Source organism: Apiospora kogelbergensis (assembly GCF_038363985.1).
Source record: "Apiospora kogelbergensis strain CBS 113332 chromosome Unknown utg000003l_segment0_segment0, whole genome shotgun sequence".
Taxonomy (NCBI): Eukaryota; Fungi; Ascomycota; class Sordariomycetes; order Amphisphaeriales; family Apiosporaceae; genus Apiospora; species Apiospora kogelbergensis.
In genome coordinates, this window is record NW_027117420.1 from 2,035,066 (window position 1) to 2,053,056 (window position 17,991).

A 17,991-nucleotide genomic window follows, 5' to 3' on the forward strand; every position below is an offset into this window, starting at 1 on the left:
AAACGAACTCTGATGGACGGATATGTTTGCGCCACCCCCTTGGATTAAAAACGAGCCGGCGCCGGCGCAATTTTGATGAATAGTTACGACATCCCCTTTTCGGCTATATTTCCTTTGGGCTTTGGGGTTACGTAGATACCATTTGTCTCGTTTTTCTGTGCATATCTGGCCCGGGAGGAGGGAATATTATCTGTTTGTTGGACCCGGATATTTTCTTCTATCCCTACATAGCTAATAATAGCATCACCAACCTAATTGTAACATTGCTTGCCTCCGATGTGGCATTCGTCTGTAAAGCTGCATACCACCGGAGGGCGAATCTCTGCCTAACCGGATATACGACAGGTATCGCTTGGCATTGCCACTGGCTGTGTCTTTGTCCCTCAAGCAATGGGCATCATGCCACAAACAGCCAATGGCCATGGTAAGTGATACGCAAGGGCGGCAGCTTGTGTGGATGGAAGTTTGCCGGGTATCCTGCCGACCTTCAACCCAATAGGTGCGGGTTTACCCCGCTTGACCCTCGTGGTTTACTACACTGCGGTGTCACCTAGACCGAAAACCGCAATGCCTTGCGCGGATCGTATACGCCGTCGTGGCGGTTAGTTGAGGCTACGGCGTATTAATGATGCATGTCCAGTCTATTTAAGAGTAGGCAGCCCGCCTTAAGGCTTGTGCACACTTCAGGACACTGCTGTTCGGTTGTTATAGCTTCCTTTATGTAAGAACCGACCCGTGCGACGACCACTGGGACCTGCTTGATCATGACCAGCAAACCCGATGTTGTCGGTAGCACTGGTGCGGGCGATCCGACAGCGGAAGAAGTGTCGTTGCTAGCCCAGAAGTACGAGGAGGAGAAGGCAAAGCGCCTCCGCCCTGAAGGCGGCGCTCAGTACGACGAGTGTGAGTCGAGTGAAGACGCCCGGCTAAGGCGCCTCGGCGATGACCCCTGGGTGGATCACGAAAGGCTCAATTCCCAACCCCAGAACCTCGTGGACGGCCAGCACGTCAAGGTGGTCTCCTTGGGCGCCGGGCTCGGTGGCCTTATGTACACGACCCATCTCCTCGAGACAGGCGAGTTCCGCCCCGAGGACATCCGCCTCGTCGACGCGGCGGGCGGCTTCGGCGGGACCTGGTACTGGAACCGCTTTCCCGGTCTAGCCTGTGACATCGAGGCTTCCATCTACTTGCCTTGGCTCGAGAGGACGGGATACGTGCCCAAGCACCGCTACGAGTACGGCGACGACATCCGGCGCTACATCGAGACCTTGGCCGAGGAATGGGGACTAAGCAGTCAGGGTGTCTTCCGCACCCGTGTCGATAAGCTGACATGGGACGAGGACCAAAACCACTGGGTCATGGACCTCGAGCAATGTCGAGGTCCCGACCAAGTTGACGCGATTCGTCTTACCGTCACGGCACAGTACGTCATCTTAGCTAACGGCGTCCTCAACCACCCCAAGACGCCCAAGATCGAGGGCCTCGCGACCTTTGGGGGTGCCATGATGCACGCGAGTCGCTGGGACTACGGCGTCACGGGCGGCTCGCCCGCGGACCCGCGACTGGTCGGGCTGAAAGGTAAGAGAGTCGGCATCGTCGGGACGGGGGCCAGCGCCGTGCAGTGCGTGCCCGAGCTGGCCAAGTGGGCGGACGAGCTGTACGTGTTCCAGCGGACGCCCTCGTCGGTGGACGTGCGGGGCCAGCGCGAGATGAGTTCGCAGGAGTGGGCGCGGATCACGGGCGGAGACCAGCAGCAGCCCGGGTGGTGGACAAGGCGCAACATCAACTTCAACGAGGCCGTCAACGGAGGCGAGGCCGAGCAAAACCTCATCGATGACGGTTGGACCAGGAAGCCGAGGACCTTGACCCCGATGTCCGGAGCGCCCCACCAACCTCTCCGAATGGAAGACATCCCGGGGCACATCGGGCTCATGCTGGCCAAAGATGCGCCGCGTTCCAACGGACTGAGACAGCGTGTGGAGGAGCTCGTCACCGACAAGGATAAGGATACGGTCGAAGCCCTCAAACACTGGTACCCGACGTGGTGCAAAAGGTATCCATACTCGCCTCCTCTCCAATCACCCCCTTTTTGATATCTACTGGACTCTGTATCTATCTCCATTGCTCATCTCAATCTAGGCCCTGCTTCCACGACAACTACCTCCAAACCTTTAACCAACCGCATGTGGCCCTCGTCCCGACGGACGCCAAAGGCCTGGAGATCAAAGCCACGCCCGCGGGCCTGGTGGTCTGCGGGCACGAGTACCCGCTCGACGTGTTGATCCTGGCGACAGGATACCGGAGCCCCTCGCACGCCATCGCCGAACCGAGCGCCATGTCCAACACGCCGATCACGGGCCGCGGCGGGCGCACCTTGGCGGCCAAGTGGGCCGGCGCCGACGGAGAAGAAGGGCCCGGGTCGCTGCACGGCCTGTTCTCGCACGGATTTCCCAACCTGATGCTGACGGGCCCCTCACAACAGGCCATCGCGGGCAACGTGACGTACGTGTACGAGGTGGCGGGCCGGCATGCGGCGTACATCCTCGCCTCGGCCGAAAGGAAGAAGAAGAAGGAGAGTTGCCACCCAAACGACGACAGGCCGGTCGTCGTCGAGCCGTCCAAGGCGGCCGAAGACGCCTACATCCACCACATCGCTTCGGCGGCCGCGTTCTTCGCCCCCACGGTCGTCTGCCTTCCCGGCTACATGAACGACGAGGGGGCGTTTCCATGGGCGGTGCCGGTGCTATCTTGGCGGCCAGGGCTACCATCTACCCGTTCGGGATGAACGCGTGGGCCGAGTTGCTTGAGGAATGGAGAGGCACCGGGCGCCTCGAGGGTCTAGATATCACGGTTGTGTGAAACGAGGCTGTTTCAAGTCTACTTGTTTGGGTAACGTATTTGAACTATTTACTTGAATAACTAAATTAGGACCGGGACAAGTACAACTAGGGTTCAGCAGCATATGGCTGATAAGGAGTGCAAAGTTCAACTGTCTCCTGGAGCAATACATAGTCAATAAGATCAGTAGTATGTCACCAGTCCTGGCCGAAACCGTCAACCCAGACGTTCAGCTCAGATCACGGGAACTCGGGTGTCTTATTTGATGGCGGCTTTCACTCGTTCTTCCCTTGGTCAAGAGCAACGGACTGGCTGGCTTACGGGGAAGGGACGGTGCCGTTAGGTCGACGATTCAGGGGTAAAAGACCCCCTTTTTGTAGCTGAGTGAAATTGCTTCCTTCGGCATCTTCTCAGAGACCCATTAAAGATGTGATATCTTGCTAGCATCGGCATCATGGCCGCATCTACATTGCAGATATATGATACGTACGTATCTCCTGGTCCACATGCGTTCTGGGCCACTAGTCCGATTGGCCATATGGGCATCAAGAATTCAGTTCGTGGCTATAGCAGACACGCTTGCCAATTATACAACCATTACGTATTTAGTAAGCAGAGTTTGTCAGCGTCTCAATGGGCGTGGTCTAAACGAGACCTGCAGCTGCGGGGTGGATGTACCTCCAAATGTCTTCTTGAGCGAGGGCTAACATGACCAAGAACGCTTACATAGAAACACCCTCTTGGCTTGATTAGTGAAATTAAGCCCATGTCTTGACGACAATAACACCTCAGGGAGCGACTGGACACCTACGCCCACTCGAGATGGCTAACCCAACTCCGCGGATCTACCTTGAGCCACTGTCTGCGGACAAACACTCCCGGAGCATCTATGAGATCTGGCTAGACCCGGCCAATCTTGCCGGGACGTAAGCAATTCGATGGCTCATCATGGGGTGGAGAACTGATTTCGTGTGGGGAGCCTCTGGCTGACGCCCACTTACGCACTCCAATACCTACTTACTGATACTGACAATTTTTGGTGGAAATACAGAGGCATGGATACAGCACCTTCCCTTGAGACAACCCGCGTTATGATACGCGACCGGTCTCACAGCGTCAAGCCCGGCATCGAAAACTTTGCCATCATGGCCGGGCCCGAATCCCCGCTGTACAGGCTCGTTGCCACCGCCACCCAGCCGCAACAGCAAGGTGATTTGGGAAGAAACAAAGGAGAACCAGCCCCGAAGTTGATCGGCTGGACCGGGGTAGTCCGCGTGGCGCCAGAGGAGATCGGCTGGTACGTGACGGGGCCGTGCCGGGGTCTGGGTGTGGCCACCGAAGCGGTCCAGGCGATGCTGCGGCGGTACTGGACGGCGCAGCCGGGGACGGCGGAGGTGATTGCGTATATCCGAGAGGGAAACGTCGCGAGCGAGCGGGTCGCAACCAAGGCTGGGCTCGTCCGGGTCTTGGAGCGCACCTTAGTCAAGGGGTCGACGTTGCCCAACGGACAGGTGACTGGTTGCGATCATGGGGTTTGGGTGGCGAAGAAGCCAACTTAAAGAAGAGGGGGATAGGGACGTTCAAATATGGTTATGCACAGATTGGAAGCTTTCCATAGATCTGGGTCTCCTAATTTGAACACCATAAGTATTTGCACTTCTTGGTATATAGCATATAGCTTCTGTCACATATGTGGCGTCTAACCCCCCCTGCGATCAGCACCAGGACCTCTCGACCTTGACCCGAATGTGATGGTCCGACGTGGTATCGTCCTCATAACCGCGCACCCGCCAGTGCCACTCGTTCGAGCAGTGGTCCAGAATGTCCTGGGCGTAATCGGCAAAGGCGCTGCACGTGGTCTCGTAGTAGTCGGTGCCCATGTTGCACCACTGGATGGCAGCGTTGTAGGAGCAGCTGATCTGGCTGCATGTCTCGCCGTCGCTGCCGCCGTTGCCGCCGCATTTGGCGTCGCCGAGGCTGCGGAGGTAGTTGATGCCCTCCTGGATGCGAGTAGTACGAGGGGAGTTGCGGTAAGTGGGGAGGCACTGTCGACTTATCTGTGAAGACCAAGTTGCTAAGTTAGAAAGCGAATATGATATCTCAAAGAAGACACGCATTAGGCAAACAAACGGGACGGGACGGTGGTGTCTATGGGGCCAAGAGACTTACGTCCTGCTGGTTGAGGGTCATCGTGTCGTTGATTAGATCAACGGGCTTGAATTCGAAGTCGGGCTTGATGGCCTGGATCTGCTTCTCGACTTCCTACAGTGTCGTTAATAGTTTGCAGGTAGGTCAGTTATTTCCAGTCGGGCTACGTGACTTGCTTACTTGTAGAGAGCCGTTGAATTCCATAATGGGCCCGCCCTCTTCGATGGCGAGCTTCCAGTGGGTTGGTCGACTCCTGTTTGCATCATTGCTTGGCCCATCTTGATCAAGATAGTTGCTGGGGGTAGTGGGGGATGGCGCCGCCTCCTGTTAGTTATCTCACATTAGCAAGGGGTACGTTTAAGTTCAAGTTTCATGGTATCGTACAACAGTGAATGCAGCGTAGGAGCATAGAACAGCGCCGAGAAGGGCCATCCTATTGACTTTGGTGAACATCGTAGTGCTTTGTTGAAGGTGAGTATTGCTGTGGCTGTTGTTTTAATTATTAGTCAAGTCGCCAGTTGTAAAACGAAGATTTCTTTTGGTATCTCTGAATCATATTTTGGGTGATTTCTCCGACCCGTTCAAAACACTCGGGGCTCGCTTTTTATACAAGAAATAAATACACATATGTCATGTGTCAACACACAAATTCACATATACAAGCTCCCAGTAGGTAGACGATCGGGGTCTTATAATGTTTGAGTATAGTCGTACAAGTATAGACATCATAATCCGAGTCGTTATAATCCTCCGCTAATACCCATCCGTTGTTAGTCATAAAGCTCTACGGTGATTCAATTGCATTCGTTGACCAGGACAGCAATGCTGGCTTGCCTGGTAGCACCACAACGCATTGAATCTTCAAGAGAATAAGCAGTGGCAGTTGATCCCCCTGCAGAGTGTTCGGGCCGTTGGGAAGATACGGTGGCCATAACCGTGATTTCGATCGACGTCAAAGGTCCCCTTTTGTAACCTTCCGAATCCTGTGGTTGCATCCGGGACAACCGGCTTTAAAATGAGCACAGCACCCGAGGTGTCCAGATTGGTGCGGGCGTGCCGTGAATGCATTCCTTGGGTAGTATACGCCCCTGCAGATATGCACGTAAATCGACGTCGTGTCCGTGCATATCCACGGGGCTGCTCGATTTGTGGTTAGCACCGCTGTCCTGACAGGACGCCGGGTGTTACGCCGGGAACCGGGGATGCAACGGTCGCTGTCGAACGTGCATTAGTCTGAGGGAAAAGAGGATCCTCGGTACGGCACAGCAACCGCACAACATGCCACCGATCCCACCAGTCTGCATGTCTGGATGGCTATATAACAGCAGCAGTGCGTGTGGCCATCATTGCTCGGTCCCTACCGGGGTGAGAGCTACCACGTCAAGCCTCTCGTTGTTGCCGATCTCTCATTCACTCACTATGGCTCGCGTCAGCCGGATACTGCTACCTGCCCTTGGGCTCTTTGCGTCTTTGCCGTATAGTGTATATGGCCAACTATTACGTAAGTGATCCGTCGTCCGTCATACTCCATTCTCCGAGTATCATACTGACGGAAACACCCGTGTCCAGCTGCTGCCAAAACCACACTCGGGCGCGCAGCCGAGACCTTAAGTGGTTCATGGTCCTCAGGAGATGCTGCGTCCTTGCAACTCACTGAAGCCGTTCTGCAGAACTTGACGAACGCAAACGTCGATGTCAACATCGACATATCTTTATTCGGCTTCCCCAAGAACGGAACAGAGCAAGGGAAATTCCCGGCTTGCAAAACCTACCCTGGCGACGAGCTCTGGCCTTCCGCATCTGAATGGGACGCCTTCGATCAGCTGACTGGAGGGGCATTGATCAAGACTGTCCCGATCGGCGCCGCCTGCTATCCTGGCCACGAGTCCTACAACGCAGAGAAGTGTCAAGAAATCCTCGACGGTTGGCATGACTCGGAAGTTCAGTAAGTCTAACGACCCCGGAATCCTGGAGAATAACAACGTATGAAACTGTTCTCCCACCAATAGGTGGCTGACATGTGCTCTCAGTGTTCGCGACCCTACCTCGGTTATGAGCCCCCTGTTCCAAGGCGAGACATGTATGCCCCAGAACGGCAATTCTAGCAGCAGCAATACCTGCAAGATCGGCGGATTCCCACAGTATGTGGTGAATGTGACTACGGTAGCGCAGATCCAGCTAGCCGTCAACTTCGCACGCAACGCCAACATGCGCCTGGTCGTGCACAACACGGGTCATGACTTCTTCGGCAAGTCAGTAGGCGCCGGTGCATTGTCTGTCTGGACGCATCACCTCAAGAGCTCCGAGTTCGTCGAGGAACTGAAGACGCCGTCGTATACTGGCCCGGCTCTGAAGGTCGGCTCGGGGATCCAAATCCACGACTTGTACGAACTTACGAGACAGCTGGGATACACTGCTGTCGGCGGCGAGTGCAAGGGCGTCGGTGCCACGGGCGGATACATGGCTGGTGGCGGCCACGGCCCTCTGATGTCCTTATACGGGATGGGCGCCGATTCGGTTCTGAGCCTCGATGTGGTGCTGCCCGACGGCCGCTTTGTGACGGCTGACGAGAACCAGAACACCGACTTGTTCTGGGCCTTGCGTGGCGGGGGCGGCTCGACGTTCGGCGTCGTGACCGGCATGACGCTCATGCTGCATCCGGCCTCAAGCTTCTCCGGCGTCACTTTTGAGCTGGCGAGCGACCCGGGCACCGAGAACAGCAACGACGTCTTCTGGGCGGCCATGTACGCCTACTGGCGCAAGTTCCCCTCGTACGCCGAGAAGCACACCTACGGCTACTCCATCATGTTCCCCACGGACACTGGGTTCACCTGGAGTATGCTGCCATGGCTCGTGCCGGGCATGCCGCTCGCTGAGTTCAAGGACATGGTGGCGCCCCTTTTCGCCGAGTGGACGGCGCTGGGCCTGAATTTTACCCCCAACTACTTCGAGCACGACAACTGGTACGACACGTGGAAGGCGCACTTCCCCACCGAGAACGTCGCCGTGGACCGGGTGCGCACCGCATCCCGCCTGTTCCCCAAGAAGAACTGGGCCGACCAGAGTCTCCTGAACGCAACCATGGACGCCGTGCGCAGCATAATCGAGGAAGGCTCCGCGCTGGTGCAATATAACATCCAGGGGCTCGCGCCCGAGGGCACACCGGAGAGCGCGATCAACCCGGCTTGGCGCGAGGCCGTCATGTTCGGCATCATCGGCTACGCATGGAGCGAGCTCACTACCAAGGAAGAGTTTGAAGCGGGACACCGTCGAATCTCTCGGGACTGGATGGAACGGCTGCGGAAGGTGACGCCCGGTGGTGGCGGCTATCTGAACGAAGGGGATGTCATGGAACCCAATCCCGGGCAGGCTTTTTACGGCTCACATTACGAGCGGCTCCTGGACATCAAGAGGGAGGTCGATCCCTGGGATGTCTTCTGGGCGCCCACTGCCGTAGGCTCAGAGCGTTGGTATGTGACGCGCCAGGAGGACTGGTTGACGCTCCAAACGGGAAGACTTTGTCGCAAATAATGCAGCTGCCTCCGAGATGTCCATAGCATCGACTTCGCACTAGTTACTTGTCAAACATCTCGTGCTTGCTTGACAGGCCTTTGAATCCCGTTCTCGCTTTGGACTAACGTATTTCTGTTCCATGGTTGTTCGCAAACTATCTCAACGAATCAGCATGGGTCCGTGAATAGGGGCCCGACTTTCATTATTAGTTAGGGACCGCAACATCGAAAGTTTTGTCCGCTATATTCCCATGTCAGGATGCTTCAAGCACCAGTACCAAGAACTCTTGGTTTTTGGAGGCAATAGCTACTTTAGTGGTACGATACAAAGATGGCTTCAGAAAGAGTTCCAAAAAGGGGCTGTTTCCTATGATGATCATTTCCATTCGCTTTCGCTTCCAATGGTGCACCGTTGCGATGTTGGAGTTTCGTAGCAGAGGAATTGGAGAGTTGGAAGCTTGGGGCTCAGGAATCGTTTCAATATCGCGGCCTTATAAGCTTCCATCGTGGTTCTCTACTCAAGCATGGTGTAGGTGTACGCATAGCCAGTCAGTCCTTTTTTATTAACTAATTAGTCTCTGGGTTAATAATAAAGGATTTCATATACTGTTACATGTATTAGAAGTTACTTTTGATGTAATTCCTTCAATAAATGCATGCAAGATATATTTAAAGAAACTCTATAGCTTAGGCCAGGTATTAATAGTTAGCGAATCTCAAATAACCGCTCTCGCATTTCGTCCTCAGTCCCACCCAGAATATGTTCGCGGACCGCCTCTCCGTCCATCATCCCGTGGATATACGCCTCGCTGATTAAAGTGTAGTAGAGTTTCTGGTCCTCTTCTTTGGCCCGCTGCTTCTCCTGCTGTCTCATTTTCTGCTCCTCGCCCTGCGCAGCATCTTGCCTGTCGGGTAACTTGCCAGGCTGCGTCTCGTCTGAGCCCGCCCCGGACCCATCGTCTCCCCCAGTACTCGCGGATGCTGCCTCTTCGGAGGCAATATGATCCATGACTATACCGGTAGCGTCTTTCTGATGGGTTGTTAGCGTAGGGAAGGTGTAAGCCCGTTTCTGCTTTCTCTTCTCTGCTTCGTTCTTCTGCATGGCCATGTCCTTCTCCTCCTCTGCTTTCTGGCTTTGCAGTGCCTTTTCTCTCCTATTCCATTTCTTGATCTGCTTATTGATCGCTTTCATTTCTTCTTGGACCTCTTTTCCCCAAGCTTCACGTTCCAGATCTCCTAACGATTCTAGTTTTCTCTTGTACCTCAATCTGCGGAAACAGGCTTCCTCGCATGTCGCCATCACTGCTCTGAAAGACTCGAAGCTGTCTTGCAACTCTTCGTTTTTGACATCACTGGCTGACTTGGGCTGTCCTCTTCTTAGTACCACAGGCACGGTACAGCCAAATGCGATGCATACCAGATCACCCTGCTGAACTGGCATATTGGCGAGCCCGAGCCGTCCCCTCTTTGTCTTCACAAGACACCGATTCCAGATGACAGCTTGTACTCGACGGCAGAATTCCGCAACGATAGAATTCCTCTCATTTACAATGAGTGCCGAGGTGTCAACTGAGCCGCCCCGGAGACCTCCCTTTTTGACCGACTCTTTGCAGGCTGTTGCGTAGTAATAGGGTGGGTTGCGGTTATCTTTCCCCCTATCAGCAACCAGAGTACGCCAGAACTCGGCAGGAGGGTCTTTGCTACCATCCACAGCACCATCCCACCCCGCGAGCTTTGTCCACGTTTCCGGGATACACCCGAGCCGAGCGGGCTCGCGCACCTCTGCGATCTCGTCGAAGATGAAGCCCTTTGTATAGAGGCTGTAGTGGCCCAGCCTAGGTCTCCTCCGAAACCGCAGGCGGTTGTCGCTTTTGTAATCGACCTTGGTATTCTGCGCGGCGCTGTAATTTCTGTGCCCGTCCTGGGGTAATCCAACTAGTGGATCTGCGTTCTTCCGACCCATGCGTAACATGCTATTGCCTCCCGGGTGATGGAAAAGTGCAAATGGGGCACCGGATACGGGTGAGATCCACGAAGGGAGTTTCATGGAATCCTCTTCAATTTCGTCTAGCTCGTCGTCAGATTCACTGTCATCCGAATCTTCACGATCTTCTTGTTCAACTGGCGAATGCGGCTGTGTATGCTTATGGGGCAAAAACATGTCTGCAGCCTCGGAAAATCGTTTCGAAATAGGATCACTCCTTCCGATATCCTTGAAATAATCCGATGTTGAACGGTTATCGACTTCCATTCTGTCTTCAGACTTCCGCTGGCGTTCCTTTCCTTTTGGCGTCCATAGCTGCGATCTGTTCTCATGAAATTTGTAGAGCATGGGCTTTCGATGGACCACTCCACCAACTCCTTCTTCGGTTGGATCAGGCGCCCAGGGTCGACAAAGAATATCCAAAGCTCTTGTGGGATCCGAGTTTCTTGCCCCTTGGATGCAGAAACTGACGAAATCTTTACAGACGTCGCTAAACGGTCTGCTGTAATCGACTTTGAACGGTTTGCGTTCCAGGAAACTCGAAACAGTGGAAAGAATAGTGGCTTCTTCCGACACAACTTCCGAATTAGCTCGAAGCTCTGCAAAAGGTGATGTATCACGGGAGATGGCCAGTAAGGAGTATATGGCATCTCGAGGCTGCGTGGCTTGGAACACAGACAAACTCGACACGAGATACTCAAGACTGAGAAGCGGTCGTTGAGGGCGCACCTCGCTTGACTTTGCTGAATTCTCTTCGGCTGAACCGGATGTCTTTCGTTCCCCTGTGCCACGCTTGGCTTTCCGTGGCCCGTTGGGTCTATTCTGTACCGTGACTGGTGCCTGCCAACCGTCTCGTCGGAATATTTTCCCCGTAGCTTGTACGAGAACACTAGCTCCTAACTCCGAGACATGCTCGAACCACTGCGGAACGTGTCCAAATGCTTCGTCTCTCCTCATTACTTCGGACAACCGATGAGTGGCGGTTTCCACTTCAACAAACAGCTCGACGGCGACGGCGAACTGCTCCCAGGGGATCTGGTCATTGCCACAGTATATAGTGGCGACTCGCGCCAGTGCTATCTCCTGCACGACCCATTTACGTGAAAACCAGGGACGTTGCATCAGGAGCGACAAAGAGCGCCACTTAGGCGCGTTTTCTTTCTTTTCCGAGATGGCATCGAAGTTCTCCAGCAACATGATCTCTCTGATGAAAGATATTGCTGTTGTGCTGTCATCGTTGTCTTGACCCAGCCAGACGCAGACTTGGTTCGCGCAATTGTATATGCGCGACATCATCTGCACTTGGTGGTTGCGCTCCTCGTGGTCTGCCTGGTTGATACACAACGCGTCAATCCACAGGATTCGATCATGGTCGGGATTCCGGAGGTGCTTGAGGGCGAGTGCCAGCTCTCGCGAGATGGCGAGACGACGTTGCGGGTGGTTGTTGCTCTGCAGAACGCGAATGCCGCAGTCGCGGCTCTCGGTGCCCCAATTCCACGACAGGGCCTCGTACTCGACGTTGTCGGTGACGGGAGTGTCTTTCTCATGCTTGCGTTGCTCTTCCGGGGCCCAAGTCTTAGATCTTCTCCGGGAGTGTTTCGTTGGATGAGGTTGGTGCAGCCGGCGGACGACATTGTGCATGTCGAACTCGACCTCAAACAGCTCGCAGATGATGTCAGGGCTGTTCTGGCTCCCGGCCACAAGCCGAAGAAGTCGTATACGGCGCCGCATGGACTGGAGGCGGTGGTATTTGAATTCGGGAAGAGGCCGCAAGTCGTCATCGTCGAACTTGGAGACGCGGGACCGTTGTTCACGTAAGGCGCGAACTGTATTTACCGGTTCGTAGATAGTCCCGTTGAGCTCAATGGGCCTCAGGTTCCCCAGCTCTGCGTTCTGAACCGCACGTGGCAGCGTCATTTGTAAGGAAGCCAGACAGACAAAGGAGCTTGATTAAGAGCATATACCCAACCAGCGATAGCAGTCGATATTCATGGAAACTGAATTTGAGTCAAAATTGTAGATGGGAGACCCCAAGAACATCCCAATGGCCATTAAATAGTAGAGTCGAGCAAGACGAACGGCCGCCTGATCCACTTGAGGCTCTGCGGGAGCGAGGAACATACTCAAGGTCGATAAAAATACCCGGTGTGCAATTAATTACATGATGGTGGGCGGTGATTCTCGATGATTGGGTACACCCTTGCCTCTGTCACCCCCCAATGTTTGATAATCGCAACGCCACGCTGAGTGTGCTGATATCATTATTTATCTGATTGGATACACCTCTCGAGGCTGATCAAGACATGCATCCTTCGAGGGAATTAAGCCCTCGAAAAGCACTGAGAAAAGGGGAGTGGGCGCATCAGCGATTCATTACACGAAGGTTGCCTTAAAACGCCAGTGTATGCATTACGCGTTCCTTCGCGGGAATAAAACCAAGAGTTTGACATGTTAGACGCCAGAAATGCTGATAACATCCCTTTAGCCCCTTTGCCAAATAAATCTCACGTGGGTTTGTGTGTAGCGAGTATTCTATTTGAATCCCGTCTACACGTTTCTGGAAAGTGCCTTCCCCTTGAGACAGACTACTTGAGTGTGACCCTTTTCGCTTTTAGTAGCTGTTTACCTATAGTGATACAAGACTATGGGATTACTGCTATGTGGTGTCATGAGGTAGTTTGTTAAACATCGTGCCTAGAAATATGAATCTTCTATAAAGATAACTTTTTACTATAGAAGGTAGAGCTTAAACTTTATATATCCTAGTTCGACTATAATCCGAATCCAGCGAGGGATAAGAATAAGTCCCAGATTCCAAGGTACTCCAGTCTAGCTTTATAGCAGAATATCACTTCTGCCTCCACAGATAACATGTCTAGAAGCTGGATTTGATACTCATTTTGCTCGCTCTTGGCAAGAAGCATTGCATCCTGGATGAGCCTTAACCGGTAAACAGTGGTTATCCATCTCGCAGACTGATCAGTCAAACACGCTCAGATTACAATTCAAAATTTCAAAACAAGCAGGAAACAAAGAAGTCTTATTCAATAGAAGCGTGATGTATTACAATGTGCACTTGAGCTGGGAAGCTCACTGCTCATTCGGCGGCATGATCTCACCGGCTTCCCATTTCTTTCCTTTTTTTTTCCGGCGCCGCTCTCTCCTAGATACGGGCAAGACCGCCCTTATTGGAAGATTTACCGACATCAACATTCCTGCCATCCTCAGTGACGCCCTTGACCACGTTATGTTGTTTCGAATAGCCATGCCCACGAAAATAGGATCGGTTCCTCGCAGTACGCCACAACTAGCATATGAGCCTGGACTACGATTCCCATCATAGGATGATGTTCGTAGCAGAGCATTCGTTGCGGTGTTGCGCGACAACTTGGTACTGCAGGCTGTATTCACGATGTCGAAATCTTGAAAACAGTGACCTCGACTTCATCAGCCACGACGGTCTGAATGGCCTTCAGGGAGCATCTGCATCAGTTTTGTCAAATAACTTCCAGGCCAAATCTAAGATCTAAGTAAGCTATTGTCGTAACTGTCCTTCCTGGTGAGACTGTTGAGGTGTTGAGGTACTTCAGTCCAGATACTTTTGGTGGGGTTGCTGGACTGTGGCTCGGACGGTCTGCAGCTCCCTGGCACGCCACGTTTCAACAATGACAGCCACAAAAGGACCCCTTCTATTGTTGAACTGCCATGTCTGATAACGATAACCGGAACATACCCCAAACACCCATCGTAACGCAACGCCGAATCCTGGTGGGCTGTGTATGCCCTGTATGCCTCCTTCAGAACAATCCCAGGTTCCTTCTGTACCTTCGCAACTCTCGAGTCAACTGGTTGCTGAAAGCACAGCTTATCATGACACCAACATGAGCAAACAAACTGCGGCGGAGCAGCCAAGCTTAGCATCCGAGCCATCGCCAACCAAACCGGATGAAACAGCACCGACAAACACGCCCATACCTACAACATCCGAAGCGAAACCAGAACCAGAACCAGAACCCAAAGATGAAGCCCAAGCCCCCAAGTCTAGTGCACCGAGCACTGCCGGTCTCCCAACTCAGGTGGTCAGCAGTGATCTCATCGATCTTGAGGAGAAGGCTAAGGTCGACGAGGCGCCCCCCCCCCTCCCGCCAAAGACCAGCCCGCAAATGTCGAGGCTGTTCCCCCTGGAGAACCACCATCTGGCGAGATGGCTACCAATACAGAGCAAATGGAATCCTCTGTTGCAACTTTAAAACCCGGCCGACATCAGTTTTTGACGATCGAAACGCCTCCGTACATCGATCCAACCCCCCGACGCCAGCTGGCTCTAAGCCACCTTCGAGGACGAACTCCGGACACAAACATAAACACCATGGCTCGGAGGTATCTCCGACGCGATCAGACGCTGGCTACGACGACCGCCGATTTACTAGTGAGGACGAACAAGAGGGTACTTCAAGGTCGGAGATTCAGAGCATCATGGAACAGTTCCCCGAGGAGGGTGGCGGGCCCGATGTTGACGAAGTTATGAGTCCACGTCTCGAAATTGCTTCCCCCTTCTTGGGAAGCCCACCAGCCCAGCACCCGCCTCGGAAGTCCAGCCTTGAACCTCTTGCGCCTAGTATTGCCCAGCAGATTCAAGACTTACAAGGACTGCGGGCCAGCTCTCAATCTCCTGCCAGCGTACGTTCGAAGACGAAGGAGCGGGAAACCGAAGATCAAGGACCTCCAGTACCACCCAAGGATGGACCCCCCGACGGGAAGCTACCTGCGGACTCTCCAATGTCGCCTACATCGACAGCACATCGACCTCCCCCACCGGAACCGGAACCTGAGCCAAGTCTCCCCTTTGACTTTCACCGCTTCCTCGAGCAACTGCAAAAGAAGAAAGCCGACCCGGTAGCTAGGTATTTGAAGTCGTTTTTACAGGAGTTTGGTAAACGACAATGGATGGTCCATGAGCAGGTCAAGATTATCGGCGACTTCCTGGCTTTCATTGCGAACAAAATGGCACAATGCGAAGTGTGGAGAGATGTGTCAGATGCCGAGTTCGATAATGCGAGGGAGGGCATGGAGAAGCTCGTCATGAATCGACTATATACTCAGACCTTCTCGCCAGCGATACCGCCTCCACAGCCTATACCCGGGGCAAAGCCCAAACGACGGGGCGGAGAACGGCCGATGGGCCCTGGTAGAAGAGGCCAACACCAAGAGGATGTGGAAAGAGACGAAATTCTCACACAGAAAATCAACATTTACGGCTGGGTTAGAGAGGAGCATTTGGATATTCCGCCAGCCAGCGAAAGCGGGAAGCGTTTCCTCAATTTGGCCCAGCAAGGTTCGTCCAAGAAGGTTACCTCATATGCAATTGGAACTGCTGCTAACTCGAAATATGCAGAACTCTTGAAAATCAGGTCATACCGAGCACCCAGAGACAAAATTATCTGCGTGCTTAACTGCTGCAAAGTCATCTTTGGTAGGCAAATCCTTCATTTTCACATGTCCCTACCCCTAGTTGCTAACAGTAACAGGTCTACTCAAAAATGCCAAGTCGGACACGTCTGCAGATTCATTCATGCCTCTGCTGATCTATGTGGTGCTGCAATGCAACCCCGATCACTTGGTCTCCAACGTCCAATACATATTGCGTTTCCGGAATCAGGAAAAGCTTGGCGGGGAGGCCGGTTATTACCTTTCTTCTCTTGTTAGTGACGTCCCGCTCCGCAAATGGTTAACGACTAATACTGACTGGGTTTTAGATGGGGGCGATTCAGTTCATCGAGAACATGGACCGAACTACGCTTACAATCACTGATGAGGAGTTTGAGAAGAACGTCGAAGCCGCTGTGTCTGCCATTGCAGAAAAGCACCGAGCGGCGGAGGAAGAAGCATCATCGCCGCAAGTGGAACAGCATTCAGAAAAGACCGGATTGCACTCACGGGCGGAATCATCCTCACGCCCGTCCATGGATGTAGATCCCACAGGCACACCACGGAGGTCGATGTCATCCGATCAGTCCGATGACGGGGCAGCCATTACGGGTCTGCTCCGCACGATACAAAGGCCGCTGTCGACGATAGGTCGCATGTTCTCTGATGAACCTAGCCCAGCCGGACCAAGCTCACCAGCGCGCACCCCACAGCCAGATGCGACAGTATCCAGGCCGAGCCCGCTAGCTAGTGGTGAGAACACCTCTTCGTTAGATGCACGATTGCAGCTTTCGGCCCAAGAGGCGGCTGCCAGGCAGGCTAGCGCCGAAGCCGCAGAGGCGCAACGTGTTTCCCGGGCAGAGCACCATAATGTGGTGGAGACCTTGGCCGGCATGTTCCCGGATCTCGACCGAGACATCATCAGTGATGTAGTGTATCAGAAAGAAGGGCGGTAAGTTGGTTCATGTCATTCACTTTCATATGGAAAAGCTGGCTAACATTACGTTCAGAGTCGGTCTTGCAGTTGATGCTTGCTTGGCATTGAGCACCTGAGTAGGTTGGGTAGTGGGTGCAGACCCGATGCATGTTTACATTTTGACCGAAATGGAATTGCCGGATCATTAAGCTTCATTTGTCACTTGCGTATAGTATGGGAGCATGGGAGGGTTTCTGGGTTACAGGTTTCCCTTGGCCAGCCATTGCAAGTACGGCGTCTAGTCCATGATTTAGAATTAGAATACCCCCTCATAATATCGCAACACGTGCAACACCACCATGCAGCCACTGCCTTGGTACTACTACCACTACTACTACTTATCACCGCTTGGAATGGGGGTTGAACTGCATGTTTTGCACTAGCGCCATGGCACGTATTGTGAATTTTCGCGTCACGACTCGGGTCAGACAAAACAACTCGTTCCTCGAAACACCCAAGACGTGAACCATTGGATTCTGAATCGTTTTGGTTGTGCTTATCTTGTCAACCAAAGACATTTACGGAAGTCAAACGAGAGGGGTCGAATCATGCTCTGTGTGTGTTTGGACTCTGGTCGGGATAAGGCCTATTCATGCATGTCTGACGTCGGAGCCGCCCAGCCACGTGTAGAGAGTGAGTGCACTGATGAATATTTCTTCCCAAGGAAGGTTCTGTTGTATTGAATCTTCTATTCTTATTTTTCCCCATAAGCAATTGAGCTGGCATGCCGGCTCGACGCGCTAGCTGGGGACAGGGGTAGGCAATCACGACCTCTTGAGCCTCTACTCCGTAAGGCTATTTCTTTCTTACGGGTCCCGGGAGGCGGCAAGCTGGCTAAGCTGGCCAAGCTGGCCAAGCGGGCCAAAGAAAAAGTGCCAAACAAACACACCCCGGGCATGTAATGCGGTCATGCATCATCTCGTTTCTCCCTTCTGCTGCTGGCTACTGGGCATCCGGCTCGTCTGGCCTTGGCATGCGTTTTTCCATTAATTCCCTTATTCCCCATCCCATCCCGATTCCTGATGACCCCTGTCCGCCGGATTCAATGGACCGCCCTTTCCACTCGCTTGCTGCCGCCGCCCATCAGTTCAACTAACCTTTAGACA

General features: G+C 53.5%; 6 protein-coding genes across 6 annotated transcripts; 4 read left to right on the forward strand and 2 right to left on the reverse strand.

The window, feature by feature from the left end:
• Window positions 1-764: 764 nt before the first annotated feature.
• On the forward strand, window positions 765-2,785 carry PG998_005411 (uncharacterized protein; the record flags this gene model as incomplete). The annotated part of the gene is made up of 2 exons (XM_066872229.1): window positions 765-2,053; window positions 2,140-2,785. The coding sequence occupies 2 exons, from the start codon at window positions 765-767 to the stop codon at window positions 2,783-2,785; spliced, it is 1,935 nt and encodes a 644-aa protein (XP_066732326.1).
• An 875-nt stretch (window positions 2,786-3,660) lies between these two features.
• Window positions 3,661-4,397, forward strand: PG998_005412 (gnat family protein; the record flags this gene model as incomplete). The annotated part of the gene is made up of 2 exons (XM_066872230.1): window positions 3,661-3,764; window positions 3,890-4,397. The coding sequence occupies 2 exons, from the start codon at window positions 3,661-3,663 to the stop codon at window positions 4,395-4,397; spliced, it is 612 nt and encodes a 203-aa protein (XP_066732327.1).
• A 156-nt stretch (window positions 4,398-4,553) lies between these two features.
• Window positions 4,554-5,439, reverse strand: PG998_005413 (uncharacterized protein; the record flags this gene model as incomplete). Its single annotated transcript, XM_066872231.1, has 4 exons — window positions 4,554-4,895; window positions 5,008-5,100; window positions 5,167-5,310; window positions 5,371-5,439. The coding sequence occupies 4 exons, from the start codon at window positions 5,437-5,439 to the stop codon at window positions 4,554-4,556; spliced, it is 648 nt and encodes a 215-aa protein (XP_066732328.1).
• Window positions 5,440-6,405: 966 nt separating this feature from the next.
• On the forward strand, window positions 6,406-8,517 carry PG998_005414 (uncharacterized protein; the record flags this gene model as incomplete). Its single annotated transcript, XM_066872232.1, has 3 exons — window positions 6,406-6,487; window positions 6,556-6,931; window positions 7,017-8,517. 3 exons carry the CDS (start codon window positions 6,406-6,408, stop codon window positions 8,515-8,517), a joined length of 1,959 nt encoding a protein of 652 aa, XP_066732329.1.
• A 687-nt stretch (window positions 8,518-9,204) lies between these two features.
• On the reverse strand, window positions 9,205-12,399 carry PG998_005415 (uncharacterized protein; the record flags this gene model as incomplete). Its single annotated transcript, XM_066872233.1, has 1 exon — window positions 9,205-12,399. The coding sequence occupies one exon, from the start codon at window positions 12,397-12,399 to the stop codon at window positions 9,205-9,207; it is 3,195 nt and encodes a 1,064-aa protein (XP_066732330.1).
• Window positions 12,400-14,270: 1,871 nt separating this feature from the next.
• PG998_005416 (uncharacterized protein) lies at window positions 14,271-16,962 on the forward strand (the record flags this gene model as incomplete). The annotated part of the gene is made up of 5 exons (XM_066872234.1): window positions 14,271-14,647; window positions 14,703-15,955; window positions 16,011-16,183; window positions 16,239-16,861; window positions 16,920-16,962. 5 exons carry the CDS (start codon window positions 14,271-14,273, stop codon window positions 16,960-16,962), a joined length of 2,469 nt encoding a protein of 822 aa, XP_066732331.1.
• Between the last annotated feature and the right edge of the window lie 1,029 nt (window positions 16,963-17,991).